Here is a 13,579-nt window from a genome sequence, read left to right as displayed (position 1 = left end):
GTTCTGTTTTCAGTCTTTCAATGTACTTTAATGCTTCATCTGAAACTATCTCCGACCACATTATTACGAATCTAAAATTGCCCGATATATTGGATTACAGTTTGCATCTGTGGTGCGTTCGCCCGCGAAACAAAAATGAAATATACAGGACTACGCAAGAGACTGGAAGATTTTGACGATTAATTAAATTTTCTCAAGGAATGCTGATAAATAACGCAAATGCTGAAATCAAGATTTTCCGTGTAAAATGTAACTCTTGCAGCGGCATTCCTCCGATTTAAATTGGTTCCTACATATAGGAATTATATTACTCTGAAATTATAAAGGTCGCGCACATACACAGCCGGAAGATACAACTCCTAACAGCAGCAGCGGCTCCAGACAATGTAATATTCTGGAATCAAATAAAAATTAATGAAGAAAATCTTCGCTCCCAGGGAAAAAATCCAGTCTCTAAGAGAATCTAATTGCAGCAATTTTTGTAATGGCGTTCTGGTAAAGGGTGGTACGAAGTTCCGCAGCTTTCTCATTAAGTTCCAACAACACGTGTACATAGTATATACAAACCATTTTTAACTACGTACTTGTCTAGATACGAATCCTCTGTTCATACTTCTCGACTTGTATCATTCGATTTTCCAACTTCTTAATTAAATTCGCCATTTAAAAATGCATACGTTTTATAAAAGTTTCTTTGCACGTCTAGATACGAACAGGTTGAACATTTTCATTAATTCGGAAACCTTGACGCTTTGACATCAAGATATTTTTCTCTCCACCACCGGGAAGAAGGAAAGGAAGGGAGAAATGTAAAATGATAACCGTAATTTCTTATTTAACGAGTTCTTATGATATGATATTTCAATGCAAAGTCAGAATTAAGTGAGATCTTTGCGAGACACGTTATTAAAGAGAAAGACTTCATTTTCTATGGGGATCTGTCTGTAATAATTCTTTTAAGGCTTTTCAATAAATCAGAGCTAAAACGTGTTACCAAGCGTGTGCCAAGTATTAAGTGGAAGCCATACGTGTGTATACTTAACGTCCATCGTTTCTTAAGCTACATACTTTCCTCGGTTTATCACATCTAATTTTTAACGCTTCGACGAACATTCTATTTTCTGTTTCGAACTATGCTGTACATACATAATACCGATACCGTCTCTTTTGAAAATATCTGTCATGTGCTAATTTCACGATAGAATTAATTTATTCGTTAGTAGCAATAACGATAAAAGTTCCCCTTAATCCCCTAACCGGGTATGACGAAATATTTCGTCATGTGAATATAGTTATTTCGACATACGCAGGAACATATTCCCCAGTTAAGAAGTTAACAATTTATTTATTATTTATTTATTTATTTGTAAAAATCTGTATACAAAATGGCCAATATGCCTTTTAGTAGTCTACGACTTACATACTATAATAAAAAACAGTCATTCTCAGTCAATCTCTATCTTCTTGTATCGACTCGGAGCTGAAACTGTCGAGATGCTGGACTACAGCATCCCGCTTGAATTTATTCACGTTACGCGAAGTAACGTTTCTTCGTATTTGCCAGGGAAATCGTAATAATTCTGACAGACGCTGGTCAGCCATATGTTACGTACTCTAACGTACTTACACTAACGAGCCTGTAACTACTTGTTGCAGTGACGCGCTGACGCGCACTACTGGCATGAGCGCCGAGCTTCGTCTGCAGTGTTTGCGGAATTTGACCGATCTGTTGTCTCGCACGTTTAAGGAACAGTTTGTGTTTCCGGCGCTCGGACACGACGACATCGGGGTGAACTTCTCACAACTCGCCGAGATCTGGCAGCATTGGTTGCCGCAGGAAGCTCTGGATACCTTTAAAACTGGTACGAACAAGTGTTTTCCTTTTTCCCTGCCTTGACTCTTCTCTTTGGCTTCTATCGTTATACTGGAAGATATTTCTCTATGTGAAAGCGTTTTGCAATGGCGAACGGCTCGGAAATCGGATTAAAGCAAGCGGACGTACTCTCGAGTCCGAATCTCTCGAGAATACCTATGTTTCATATAGAGAAATTGTTTTAGTAATATCGATAAAAGACGACTGTTTTCTTTTTCCATTATTTGCTTTTCTCTATTCCGTTTCCAAGTCGTGGCAAAAGAGAAAAAATATTGATACGAGTGTACTTTAAACCGATTATACAATTACAAAGCTTCGTTTCTCTCTTATTTCTATTTTATAGACAGGACTATTTCATATACGAAGCTTTGTCTTAATTTATGCTTCGTACAGCATCTTTCAAATTTATTCACTTTTTATTCACTTTCGTTTATTTATTTTTTCAGCTTCTCTATTTAAAGAATGTCAACACACGCTATACTCATAAGCCTCTTGCTTCTCCTTTTTTTCTTTACCATTCGGAATTGAACGAAATTCCTAATTCAAACGACATACGATTAACGACAACATCCACCTAACGATATAACAGATTTTTATCCCAACAACGACCTCCTTAACAGAGTAGTCGCTTTAATAGCCCGTACAACCCTTTTCAGATCCATTATTTATGCGAAAAAATCAATACCACTTCGATACTTCTCACCCTATACAATACGAGCACCCCGCGTTGCCTTCAATCAGCCGCCATTTCCACGAACGTATACCCACTTCAATCTTTACGAACACACGAACGAATAAAATTCAAGCGCAGCGCTCGAGCAAACAAAAATTTCTCCCCCGAACAATTCTCCCTTCCACCTACCGCTTCCTGCTGCCGTCGTGCCGTTTCAATAAAAGTCCAATAACAGCCGCCGTCCGAGCGAATTGCGAAAGAAGATCGCGAAAAAGAAAAAAAAAAAAAAAAAAAAGCGAGCGTACTCCGCATAAACTGGCAGCTTAAACGCATCCGACGATTTCGTACACTTGTTACAGCCGGATATTACACGATAGAGCAGCGCTCGGAAAAGTATCGAATCATTTTCCTCAATACGAATTTGTGGTTGAACACGGCTGACAATCGTATGCTACATCGCTCCGGAAGTAGTATGATCGACAACACGCAGGATCCTTTCGATCAATGGTCCTGGTTCCAGATGACTCTCGAGACCGCGCGGAGGAAGAAGGAAACGGTAAGGCACATTTCTTCTATAATTGAATGGAAATCGGCAGTAAGCGAAGGTCTTGCGCACATTTAGCAGCACGTTTCGAAGAAAGCGGTTTTTAAGTTACACGCTGTTTCATAGGTAGAGCGCGGATATCTATGCGAATTCTCATATTTTTATGAATATAATTAAAAACAATGAAATTTAGATAGAAAATTGTTTTATCTGTCGCATATCGTAAAAAGTTCTACATTTTGTCTATTTTTACATCTCCAAATTTCCCATAAACGCAAGCGAATCTGCACTCTAAGCGTAAGTTTCAGATATCTAACGTCACGTCGCTTTTCGACGAGATATTTGCAACCATACTTTGCTGCTACTTCGACTTTCATCACAATGTACTATCGACCGTTATTCGAGGTTTTCATACAATTCACCGATGATATTATTAAACTGAACTCATAACATGTCGTTATCGCGATATCGTTTCTAGTATCCCGCTGTTCTTATTATTTTTGCGTCGAAACAATATTCCACCAAGTTTTAAGACACGTAACGTTATTAAAGTCAGCAGCTTCGCAAACTTTTGTTTATCCCCGCTATGGCAAGGTTATATAGCCGGACGAGAGATTGCGTATCATATTCCATCCTTCGTCGACATTTCCTCCAGGCTGTTCCTCTCGCTTTTCAACAAGTTGTATAAATTTTGTCGACAAACACAGATTCGATCGACTAATTCTTTTAGAAAATTAAAATCCTATTTTTCTCCGTCATATCTTTATTCTTTCGAAAAAGGAAACACATATTGGATACTTGAGAGACTTTCATGAAGTCTCACTACCGTGAGTTCTTTGAAGCACGAATATGTGAAGATTATCATCTTTATTGCGGTTGCGAAGAGATGATATTTCTTTATGACTTTCTTGACATACTCTCTATATATATTTGTACTTCTTTGAAACGTATCTGCCACTTTACGTACTTACATTTCACGAACTTCTTTACCATTTCTTCAGCATTTATATTTAAATTGTAAAAAATTTGTTCTAAGAAATATCACCGCGTAAGAGTGTCTGCAGAAAGTGAGGATACCTTGTGATACAATTTTTTTTTGCCATTACATTTATCATACGATGATACGACACGGTGATTACGAACCGTAGTGATTATATTCGTAAAATTTGAAACAGTCGACTATTCTTCGTATTAATAAGCCATAATATTTAACGAGACCATCGGTTACGCTAATTATACGTTTTCGATTATTATTCATCTTGTATATTAATTTTTCACGAAATGTATATTCGCAACAAGTCTCTTGTAACTTTGATATACGTTTCCAGATCCGTTTCAAATTTTGCTGCTATAATCACCATGACTCATAATCACCATGTCCCGTTATAATGATAACGAAATTTCAAAAAGTTTCATTAATGCGCATATTTCGAATAATTTGTACATAATACGTCGAACAACTGCGTTACCCTTTCCACGCAGAACATTTATACGAATGTTCATGCTCTCTATCAATTCGACGTAATGCATTCACGGCACCGTTACGAGCGAGATCCCTGATCAAACAAAGAAGGAGCATGAACAAGAAAGTGAGAATAACATCGTTCGGAGCATTGCTCGGCCAGCTCCTTTGTTTGTTCGGTTTTCCCGTTTTAACGACCCGCTTCTCCTGCAGGGCCTGCTATTTGATCGTTCTGAGAGTAAACGTCGGAGCAATAGCAATTGTAATTCATTATACGATTCATCATTAAGCAGTCAATATTTTTCAAGTGCAGTTTTTTAGAGCTCTCATCGAAATGACTGCGTCGAAGAAAATGCAATTAAAAGTTTACCGTTGTCATCTAGACGTAATAGCTTCTCTCAAAGAACGATATGAAACGGTATGAAGGAAGAAGGAAAGGAAATTTCATAATCAACATTGATCCAGAAGGAAGTTGCCCTTAAGAAGATTTGCTCGAGTGCGAAGAAATTTCTTTTCGAAGAATGGCACTCGAAGGGAAATGTGCTTTTATGGCAGGAATATAATAGTCTTTGTTTAGAAACAAGCTGCTTGCGACGAACGTTACAGTATTACAGCGAGAGATATTCATTTTGTTCGATGTGTAGTGCCAAGTACAAGTGAGTCCAACTTTGTAAGATGTAAAGAAGGTCCGTATAATTATTATCTGTGAGAATCCTTCGACGAATCGTTGAAGAAACTTCCTTAACGATTCAATTAATTAACTAATCTGATGGAGTATTTGGTAAAAGAGTTGACACATTTAACATACCGGGGAAACGACACGCTTAATGCCGGGGGGAATTTGTCGTGAATTCAGATTTCGTATCGTCGCAATTACATTTTCGTAAAAATCAATTTCGCTACGGCGCTAATGAGATTTCAAAATGTTTCGCGTAATACAATATAGCAAGTTTGTTCGAATACTTGCGTGAGTCATCGCCGTATATTTATCTTGTATAATAGAACGATACTTGTTTTGTGGCACGACAAGTTCGATAATTAAAGGATCAAGCCAGACATATGCGCGATGGATTGTGCACGCTCGTAAAACAAGCCCTGCATAGTTTAAATCGACGAGCAGACGAGAGGAAGGTAGACGGATGAACAGATAGCGAGGGAGAAAAAGAGAGAGAAATGGAAGAAGAGAATCAGGGAAGGTTCGTCCAAGTGGCGGTAAAGGAAGTTTATTGACGAAACGTCAATTCCCGAGGATGAAAATCGTGCGGCGCCGCGCAGTATCAATGCTGATGCCGCTTCGTTTCCTCCATTTTGGTTCCCGTCGCGATAAATTATTTACACGGGACGCAGTTATCGGGATGACAGGCTATCAGTCAATAACAGAACTTCCGACCCAAAGCTTTATAGCCTGAAAGCGACCGTTGAATCCGCCTTCTCCGCGTGGGGATATGAAGTTTCGCAGGAAATATTAATATTCGATATTGTTCGACAGCTCGATGATCATTCCATCGCGGGATACCGTCTGCATGCACGGTATGAAATTTTCGAAGACAACGGTATAAACCGCGCTTACAGATGAATTTTATAGAATGGTTATCTTTTTAGGGAATTACGATGATAATAATTCACAGCCATAGAGAGAACGAAAAGTACAAACATATAACTTGGTAAATAGTAGGTGATATAATATGTGAAATTTAACGATACGAGATACATTAATATTACATTTCCCGTGTACAATGTTTCAGCTGTTTTAAACCGATCGAGCGCTATCCTATCGATACGAGTAGACGCGACAATTCTTTTTCAATAAAACCTTTTTACATAGTGGCAGAAATGTACTTCTTACATGGTAATTGGAAGAGTTAAGTGGCAGATGTAATAGAACGGTGGTAGTAACGAAGTAATTAAATTTAAAAAGTAACGAAACGGTTGATGTCGATTTATCGACCTTTTACGTTGGTATCGGTAAATACGTATTAGTTTGTTTATTTCACACAAAAATCCAAGATATAACTGTCACAAACTTTTACGATTAATGCCTTTAGTTACGGTGCTAGTTACGTATTTTTAGACAGCTATCTAACAGTATTGTTCATTTTGAAACATGCACGTTGTCGAGTATAATTAAACGGTAGTATATGTTTATTTTTATTTCGTTATTACGCGTTAGGTCTCGTGTACGTACGTGGATAAGTTTATGTTTTGAAAATATTGTTCTAGGATTACGAATTGTATTCCTTTCGTAATGCGATCAATGCGTCGACCCTTCTATATACATACGTATAAATAATACCAATGAATAAGTTCAATCACGATAAACAAGCGGATGAGGATAAGCACGATGAATAAAGTTGTTTGTATTTACAGACCAAACAGACTCTTTCTTTACTAAAGGAACAGAGATGCGGAAATTAAGGTATAAAAGTTACAAACTTTTTTCTATCGATATAACGATCGTCTATTTTGAAGTTTATTAAATATTGTTAAATTCTTTTACTTGTAGTTTTATTCCATCGATATCGAATATTGCAAATTTAAGATTCGCGTCCAATATTTCAGAGAAACAATTTTTAAAGCTTTTCAGTAACCAGCTTTTACGTAATATTTTCCAATTCATGTTTCGCAATATCCTTTGTTCCCAATTGCTTCTTTTGATGCGTTAAGTTAATATTCTTTCATATTTTAAAATACTTCTTGCACAAGACCGAAGCGAGTATTACAGTCATAATAAAAAGAAAAAGAACCGTTCCAAATTTATCTAATACGCTCGAGATTTTACATCTTGCGCTTGCAATTTATTAGTAATTTTGTAAAATGCTATTACTTCCACGAAGTTATTGTACTCGTCGAACTTTATCTTCCAATGATGTTGTGCTTCTTTAAACATGCTATATACTACGGGCGGAAGGTAGATCGATATTTAATATCTACGCTTATAAGTTACGGGAAAATGGTATAAAAAAGTGGCACAGACCAACAGGCCGCAACTGCTTAAGTTGGCGTCGAACTTTGTAAACGAATCAGGTTTAAGACCCTCGTAATCGTACTAGCGCGCAGAGATATCACGAATCGATTTATCTTTAGCAAAAAGTCGGTTATAGCCGCAATTCGCGGTGTTTCGCGTCTTTAGAAACGACTTTCACACACACACACACACCAAAACTGGAAGACTTACAGTGCACATTACAAATTGTTTCCTCTAAAAGTATCAGATATGAAGATATAAATTTCCTTTCTTATTGACTGTCGTACGATAGGTAAAAATATTGTCCATATACCAAGCAGCAAAATCTCCCTCGTATTGTAGGAAGCCTGGGTTAAATATAGGCCGTTTAATACGTGAACCTCGAATGAGACACTAGTTACTATATTTGATAATAAAGATATAATTTAACTCCAAGATGGCTCTTACTCTTAATTCTTTATTTTTAACTATGGATCTCACTAATATAGAACTCTAATTCTGACCAACCATCATAAATCACCGATTCTTCATTGATTTTATCTTTTTGTGTTCCCCTACCTTTTTCGTTCGATGCGGCTATTCCTAAAAGACATTCAGCCAGAAAATATTACGAAGACAAGTAGGATTATTAAATCCAAAAGCAGGAAAATTTCTTTCGCATAAAATTCATTTATTTCCAGATGTATATTTTAACAGGCAAATGGGATATTACGTATCAACCATATTTAAATGTGATGAAATGTTTCATACAGAATTAAAATATAACTGAAAATAAATAGAAAAATACGAATTATAACGATCAACGTGTAAATATATCGTATCGGAGAAGATTTACTTCTAAATATAAAGTGTATGCGGTTTAACCGAAAACTGTCAAACGCGAGGAAAAATATGAAAGAATCGTGACACCCGATACCTCAAATATTTAAGATCAAGCATAAATTGCAAGTTGACAATCACCGCATTTTGATTTTGCCCAAAATCTGTACATACTACTTTTATGCTCGGAAACCAAAGAAATACGAAAATATCACTTATCGATCTAATTAATGAAAATTCAATCTGATGCCAGCATAATACCATTTCTAAAGAATTGCACCAGTAAAAGCTGCTCTTCTATTTTTCTCTCGATTAACGTTCAAAGAAACATACTTCGAACAAAAGCACGTGATTTCATCGTTTCATGGGAATCTGCGATAGGGTGGAGCGAATTCCGCAGGAGAAAGATGGCCGGGCAATGTGTCTCGTCGATCAAGCCCGAACTCTTTCCCCGAAAATTTACTCTTCGGCCCAATAAACGAGTTTCCATCGCCCCCTGCCGCGAGTTCGATCTTTATCCGGAACAAACGTCTATTTCATATCGGCCGCGATGAAAAGAATTCCAGCTTTGCCCCACCCCTATGTTCCCTTTCGGCTAGAAGAACGACGAGGAAGAGAACTTTATGAGTTTGGTGGCCGGAATGAGATCGACCGCGAATTTATTCCACGGCCAATTACCATTCGGCCGGTGGGCTCTTTGCATTACGATCTCGCCGGATACGCGCTACAATTGCCGCGATATCGGTGTCGGATGACGCGCTGCCTCCAGATATCGGTTATCGATTACGAGCCTCCGGCCGTTTAGAACGAGGAGAATCCTTCAAGCTGGCTGAATGTTACCAGCGGTGATAAATTATGGTAGGACTTTGAATTCCATACACGGAACCAGGATCTATATACTCGTATACCTAAATTGTTGCGTGCCGATCCTATTGATCTCTCGATCACGTTCAAGTACATAGGGTATTCTATAGATTTTTATAAAAAATTTTCCTACCGTGATCCGTAGTCACGAAAGATGCAAAATAGTTAAAGCATGGAATTTTAGACAGACGGGAAAACGCAACGTACTGATAAGAACACGATTGAATTTTTCATTTATAGAAAATTTAAGGGTGCAAAAATGCGTTACTGATATTTCCAGTAAAACGAACTAACTGCGATAGAACTTCGATAAAAGCTCGAACAAGTCTGCGAGCCGATATCAAGCGCAAACGAGTTATCAGGCTGGAACCACTTAATGCTTTATCGATCTCGTTAGCGTATGAGGAAACCGCGGAAAATAAACGATCCTGGATTAGCAATAATAATTTAAAACTAAAATCAGCTACGTGTTGGTTTACTAATTTAGGATGCGTAGCCAATGCCGTGGCCATCGTAAATCTTCCTCAACCTCTTGTAAAGTATCACTCAAGCGCCATATCTCCAGAGATTCTACGTGCAGTTTTCTGAAAAATCCTGCTGGACCGTGTGTAGTCGACTGAACGGAAGATAGAAATCTGATTTGCCCTAGCCAGATATAATCCTTCCTCCATCTCCTTTTCAACGCTCGTTCCCCTATTCTATAGCTGCCAGTCTTTGTTCTTTCTCTCTCTCTCACTCTCTTTATCCTGTGCAGCACGTTCGTAAGGGGATCATATGAAACGTTCGTACGGCAGATTGGCAAGAACGATCGTCGCAAGCTCATGTCGAAGATCGATCGATGACCGATAATACGATTACAAATTACGAGCCGTTTAGACACGTCAGCGGATGAAACTGACCAATCAACGACACCATTGTTACCCTATCCGATTTATCGACGACCGAACCGTGAATAGCACGGTGATTTTTGTGCCTATCGACGATGCACTTTTCAGCTGGAAATCAACGTTCGACCGAGATTCACCGGCACACTAGGGAAAAAATTTATATGTGAGCCTGTTTTTCTGCCAGATAGCGCGGCAACGTTTATTGCCAGCCGCGAGAAATTAAATTCAACCTCGGAGTACCAATACTTTTTGTATTCGTTCGTTGGTGCACACTCGATGGACATATCGAATGCAATGGACAAAACAAAATTGGATAAGATTGTTTTTCGTTCCTCTAGAGGCGACGGACCGTTAAATTGTTGTTATAACACGAGAGCTACCGTTTTCGTATTTTCTATATACAAAAAAAAAAAAAAAAATGTCTTGTATATAGGATTTATTCTGTTTGTTGCTATCCGTTAAAAAATATTTTAGCTCAACGTGAAAAACGGTTTTCTTCGAGCAGGTGTAAATAAAAGAAAATAAGTCTTTGCATTCGACAGGAATATTTTATCACATTGTCGTACTCTGTGAATAAAACAGAAAGACAAAACGCATTTACATCTTTTTCATACCGTTGGCGATACTTTGGCGATTGTTCAAAACGATAGTCATCTGTAGGCACTCCATATTTACTTCTAACAAGAAAATACCGAATTTTCTTCGTGGATAAATTATTTTCGGATAAATGGAACAAATGTTGCGTCATAATCACTAAGCCAGAATGAAAGCTGAGCAGAGAAATTCGAGTATCGCACGAAGCTGGTCTACGTGATAACCCGTAACAGAAATGCAGTCTGGCAAAGATAAAACAGCTTCTTCCTGAAAGTGTAACACTTGAACACCATGCGTATTTGTAAAATGTCGAGCACTCTTTCGTTTCCAAGCGTGTCGTTCGTGTGCAAGCGAATGCAACGAACGTATACGAAACGCGACTACGTAAAATCTTGCTTACCATCATATGCAGATTCTTTGAAAGCATACTACGTCCCATTTGGATTGTGACGCAACTCTACGTGCGCAGACCATACAAAGGTAGGCACTCAGCCTCGCTTTTCTTCTGTCACTGGCATTGATCATTACGCTATCAAGATCCATCTTGCTGCAAGTTCAGTTTTTTTACACGTTTTTCTAACGACATTTCGTATGATATGAAAGCGTTACAAGCGTTGTATGTAAATACAAAAAGTAGCTCACAGCTACGACCAACTTGGGAACATGGGTAAAAATTTATTTCTTAAATTGCTCCTAAACTTCGGTATACGATCAATCCAGTTTTGTAAATAAAGTGTCCAAAGTATAAGACGATTTTGAAACAAAAGAACGCGTTCATCAATTGTACGAAAGAACGGAAAGTTTCGCCGCCTATTCGAAATTCACCAAGAAGTTCGGAAACTCTGTCAGCCAACGATAAGACTCGGAAGTTGGCGTTAAGTTCTCCCGGAACCGTGCAGTTCTTTTCTGAAGTGAAATTCATTGCCTGCCGTGCCGCACTGCTTCCGTGTGACACGTCCGGGAATAAGAACAGCCGACATTCGCAACGGATTAATTTCCCGATACATCGTGAACGAGAAACGAAAAAACAAGAAATGGAAAAAAAAAGCGAGCGATTTTGTCGATACACGAATTCGTGCGAAGCGACAGGCCAGCTCCCTTTTGCCTCTGTTGAATGTCAGAGAAGCCACACGTAATATACACGTGTACCGATTCTCTGTATCGCGCGCGAAATAGTTCAATTTCACGTTGCAAATCAGATTTTTTTCGGGCTTCTTTTAATATACAAGCCGTGTACCCATCAATCTGACGTGTACGAACAGGGCCGTGCACGAATGTATTCGAACAGAGACGACAGTCCTTTTTCAAAGAGAAGCTGTACGAGTACCGTGTACCGATGTAGTCGCTACACGGTTTCTTCCCTACGGATTGATCGAAAGGCAAGAAACGACGTATTGTGACCCGCGATGGATGTTTAGACGTATTCGCTTCGCATTTCGCTCGCGTTCAAATTTCTCCGTGCTGCTTACGAGTTGCATGGAATTTTTTTATGAAACTGTACGCGTTCCTCGCTTTGTAAGTATGTTCTTGGTGTTTGCAAGAAACGCAATAGTCGCTGTTTATATGTAGCTTACTTATCGAACAAAGCGCAGAAACGTATATGCTTTATTAAAAAATATGAAAGATTCTGCAGTTCGAAGGTTGTACAACGAAACGTATATACCATTATTATATTATTATATTATTCATCGTACAATATAATATGTATAATATTTTAATAATATACGTAATATTTGTATAACAGCTATCTATTAAACTCACTTTGATTTTGTTTCATCTCGATGAACCAGTAAATTCTTTGTATCAGTTCGTATTACACGTATCGCACGCAATAATATCTGTTCGACGTGTCTTTCTTTTTCGAAGTTATACGCACATAAAAGTCCAATGGCGTAAAATCGAAGGCGATATTCCAGACAAAAGTACCCTTCTCTCTGTATTGCGTATTTTTCTCATAACTTTTGAATAAAGCTTTAAACGAGTTATGTTTATATAACCGCTTTTGCTTAATTAAACCGAGTAAACTGATCAAGTATCCAAAATTCATGAACACGAATTTGATATTGTTAATATCTCGATATGAATTTTCTGCTATGCCTAGAATCTCAATCTCGTGTTGCAGTATATTACAGATAATGGAAATGCTTGTTCGATGTAGGTGAAAGCAACGAAGAAGCATTTAAACAGAAATTGAAGAAAATATTTAGTGCGGAACGAATAACGTCGAAATTTCTAACGATACTGTATCGAGACTAATAATTTGCATAGCTTGGCACAATAAAGCACGTGAAGATTCTCTCTCGGACCAGGAGAAATATTCTGGAAATTGAAACGGCGAATATTAAATATCGGAGCACGGCGGGAAAGCGGAGAGATATGCCGGAAATCACGAGTCACTGACGCGACAAACTGGCAGTCTCCGCGAAAATTCAGAACGGTGGATGGTTGGCTAACTGGGAAGACAGCCGTGGGTTTCTCAGGATTTATGTAATATCGAGGGCGTGTGCAGCGCGTAACGAGACTATACGAGAAGTAATCAATCGACAAGCAGGGAGGTGTTTCGCGATACGAAGGAAGCAGAATATACGGGCTCGTAATGTCTGGGAAGAGTGGGTCGTTCGTGCCTACCGAACCGCGTAACACTTATCTCTTTCGGCGGGCAAAGTTTCGTTCCCCGGTGCCCGATCGACGGTATTCACCGTTTAAAGAAATCTACTTTTTCCCAGCGGTGCAATTCGTTCAGAAGGAATCTCCGTGCGAATGGAAAAGGACTTTTTCCCCCGCTTTTTTTCTCTTATCAGCTTAACGAGCTTTTCTTTATCCACCCGACGATGCTGCGCCATCCTACCTTCTCTCTTTTCTTTCTTCCGAGTGACACTGGCTTCTGTTCTTCCGCTA

The 13,579-nt window shown here is 38.6% G+C and overlaps 3 protein-coding genes across 6 annotated transcripts in view; 1 reads left to right on the top strand and 2 right to left on the bottom strand.

Annotated features, from left to right (window-relative positions):
- The window catches only part of LOC138184231 (glutathione S-transferase 1-1-like), a 152,589-nt gene that overhangs the window by 50,367 nt on the left and 88,643 nt on the right, over positions 1–13,579 (bottom strand). The gene's annotated exons all lie outside the window — the stretch shown is intronic.
- Positions 1–13,579, bottom strand: part of GstD1 (glutathione S-transferase D1) — a 110,800-nt gene that overhangs the window by 63,315 nt on the left and 33,906 nt on the right. The gene's annotated exons all lie outside the window — the stretch shown is intronic.
- Positions 1–13,579, top strand: part of LOC138184228 (cyclic GMP-AMP phosphodiesterase SMPDL3A) — a 49,818-nt gene that overhangs the window by 29,351 nt on the left and 6,888 nt on the right. For all 4 annotated transcript variants that reach the window (XM_069121997.1, XM_069121995.1, XM_069121994.1 and 1 more), the window contains exons 5-6: positions 1,657–1,862; positions 2,906–3,102. In XM_069121997.1, the coding sequence (XP_068978098.1) occupies positions 1,657–1,862; positions 2,906–3,102 (403 nt within the window). The remainder of the gene's footprint in view (positions 1–1,656; positions 1,863–2,905; positions 3,103–13,579) is intronic.

This window comes from Bombus flavifrons, chromosome 10 (genome assembly GCF_040668555.2).
Source record: "Bombus flavifrons isolate JBK064 chromosome 10, iyBomFlav1_principal, whole genome shotgun sequence".
Classification (NCBI taxonomy): domain Eukaryota; kingdom Metazoa; phylum Arthropoda; class Insecta; order Hymenoptera; family Apidae; genus Bombus; species Bombus flavifrons.
This window is presented reverse-complemented; position numbering and strand designations above follow the sequence as displayed.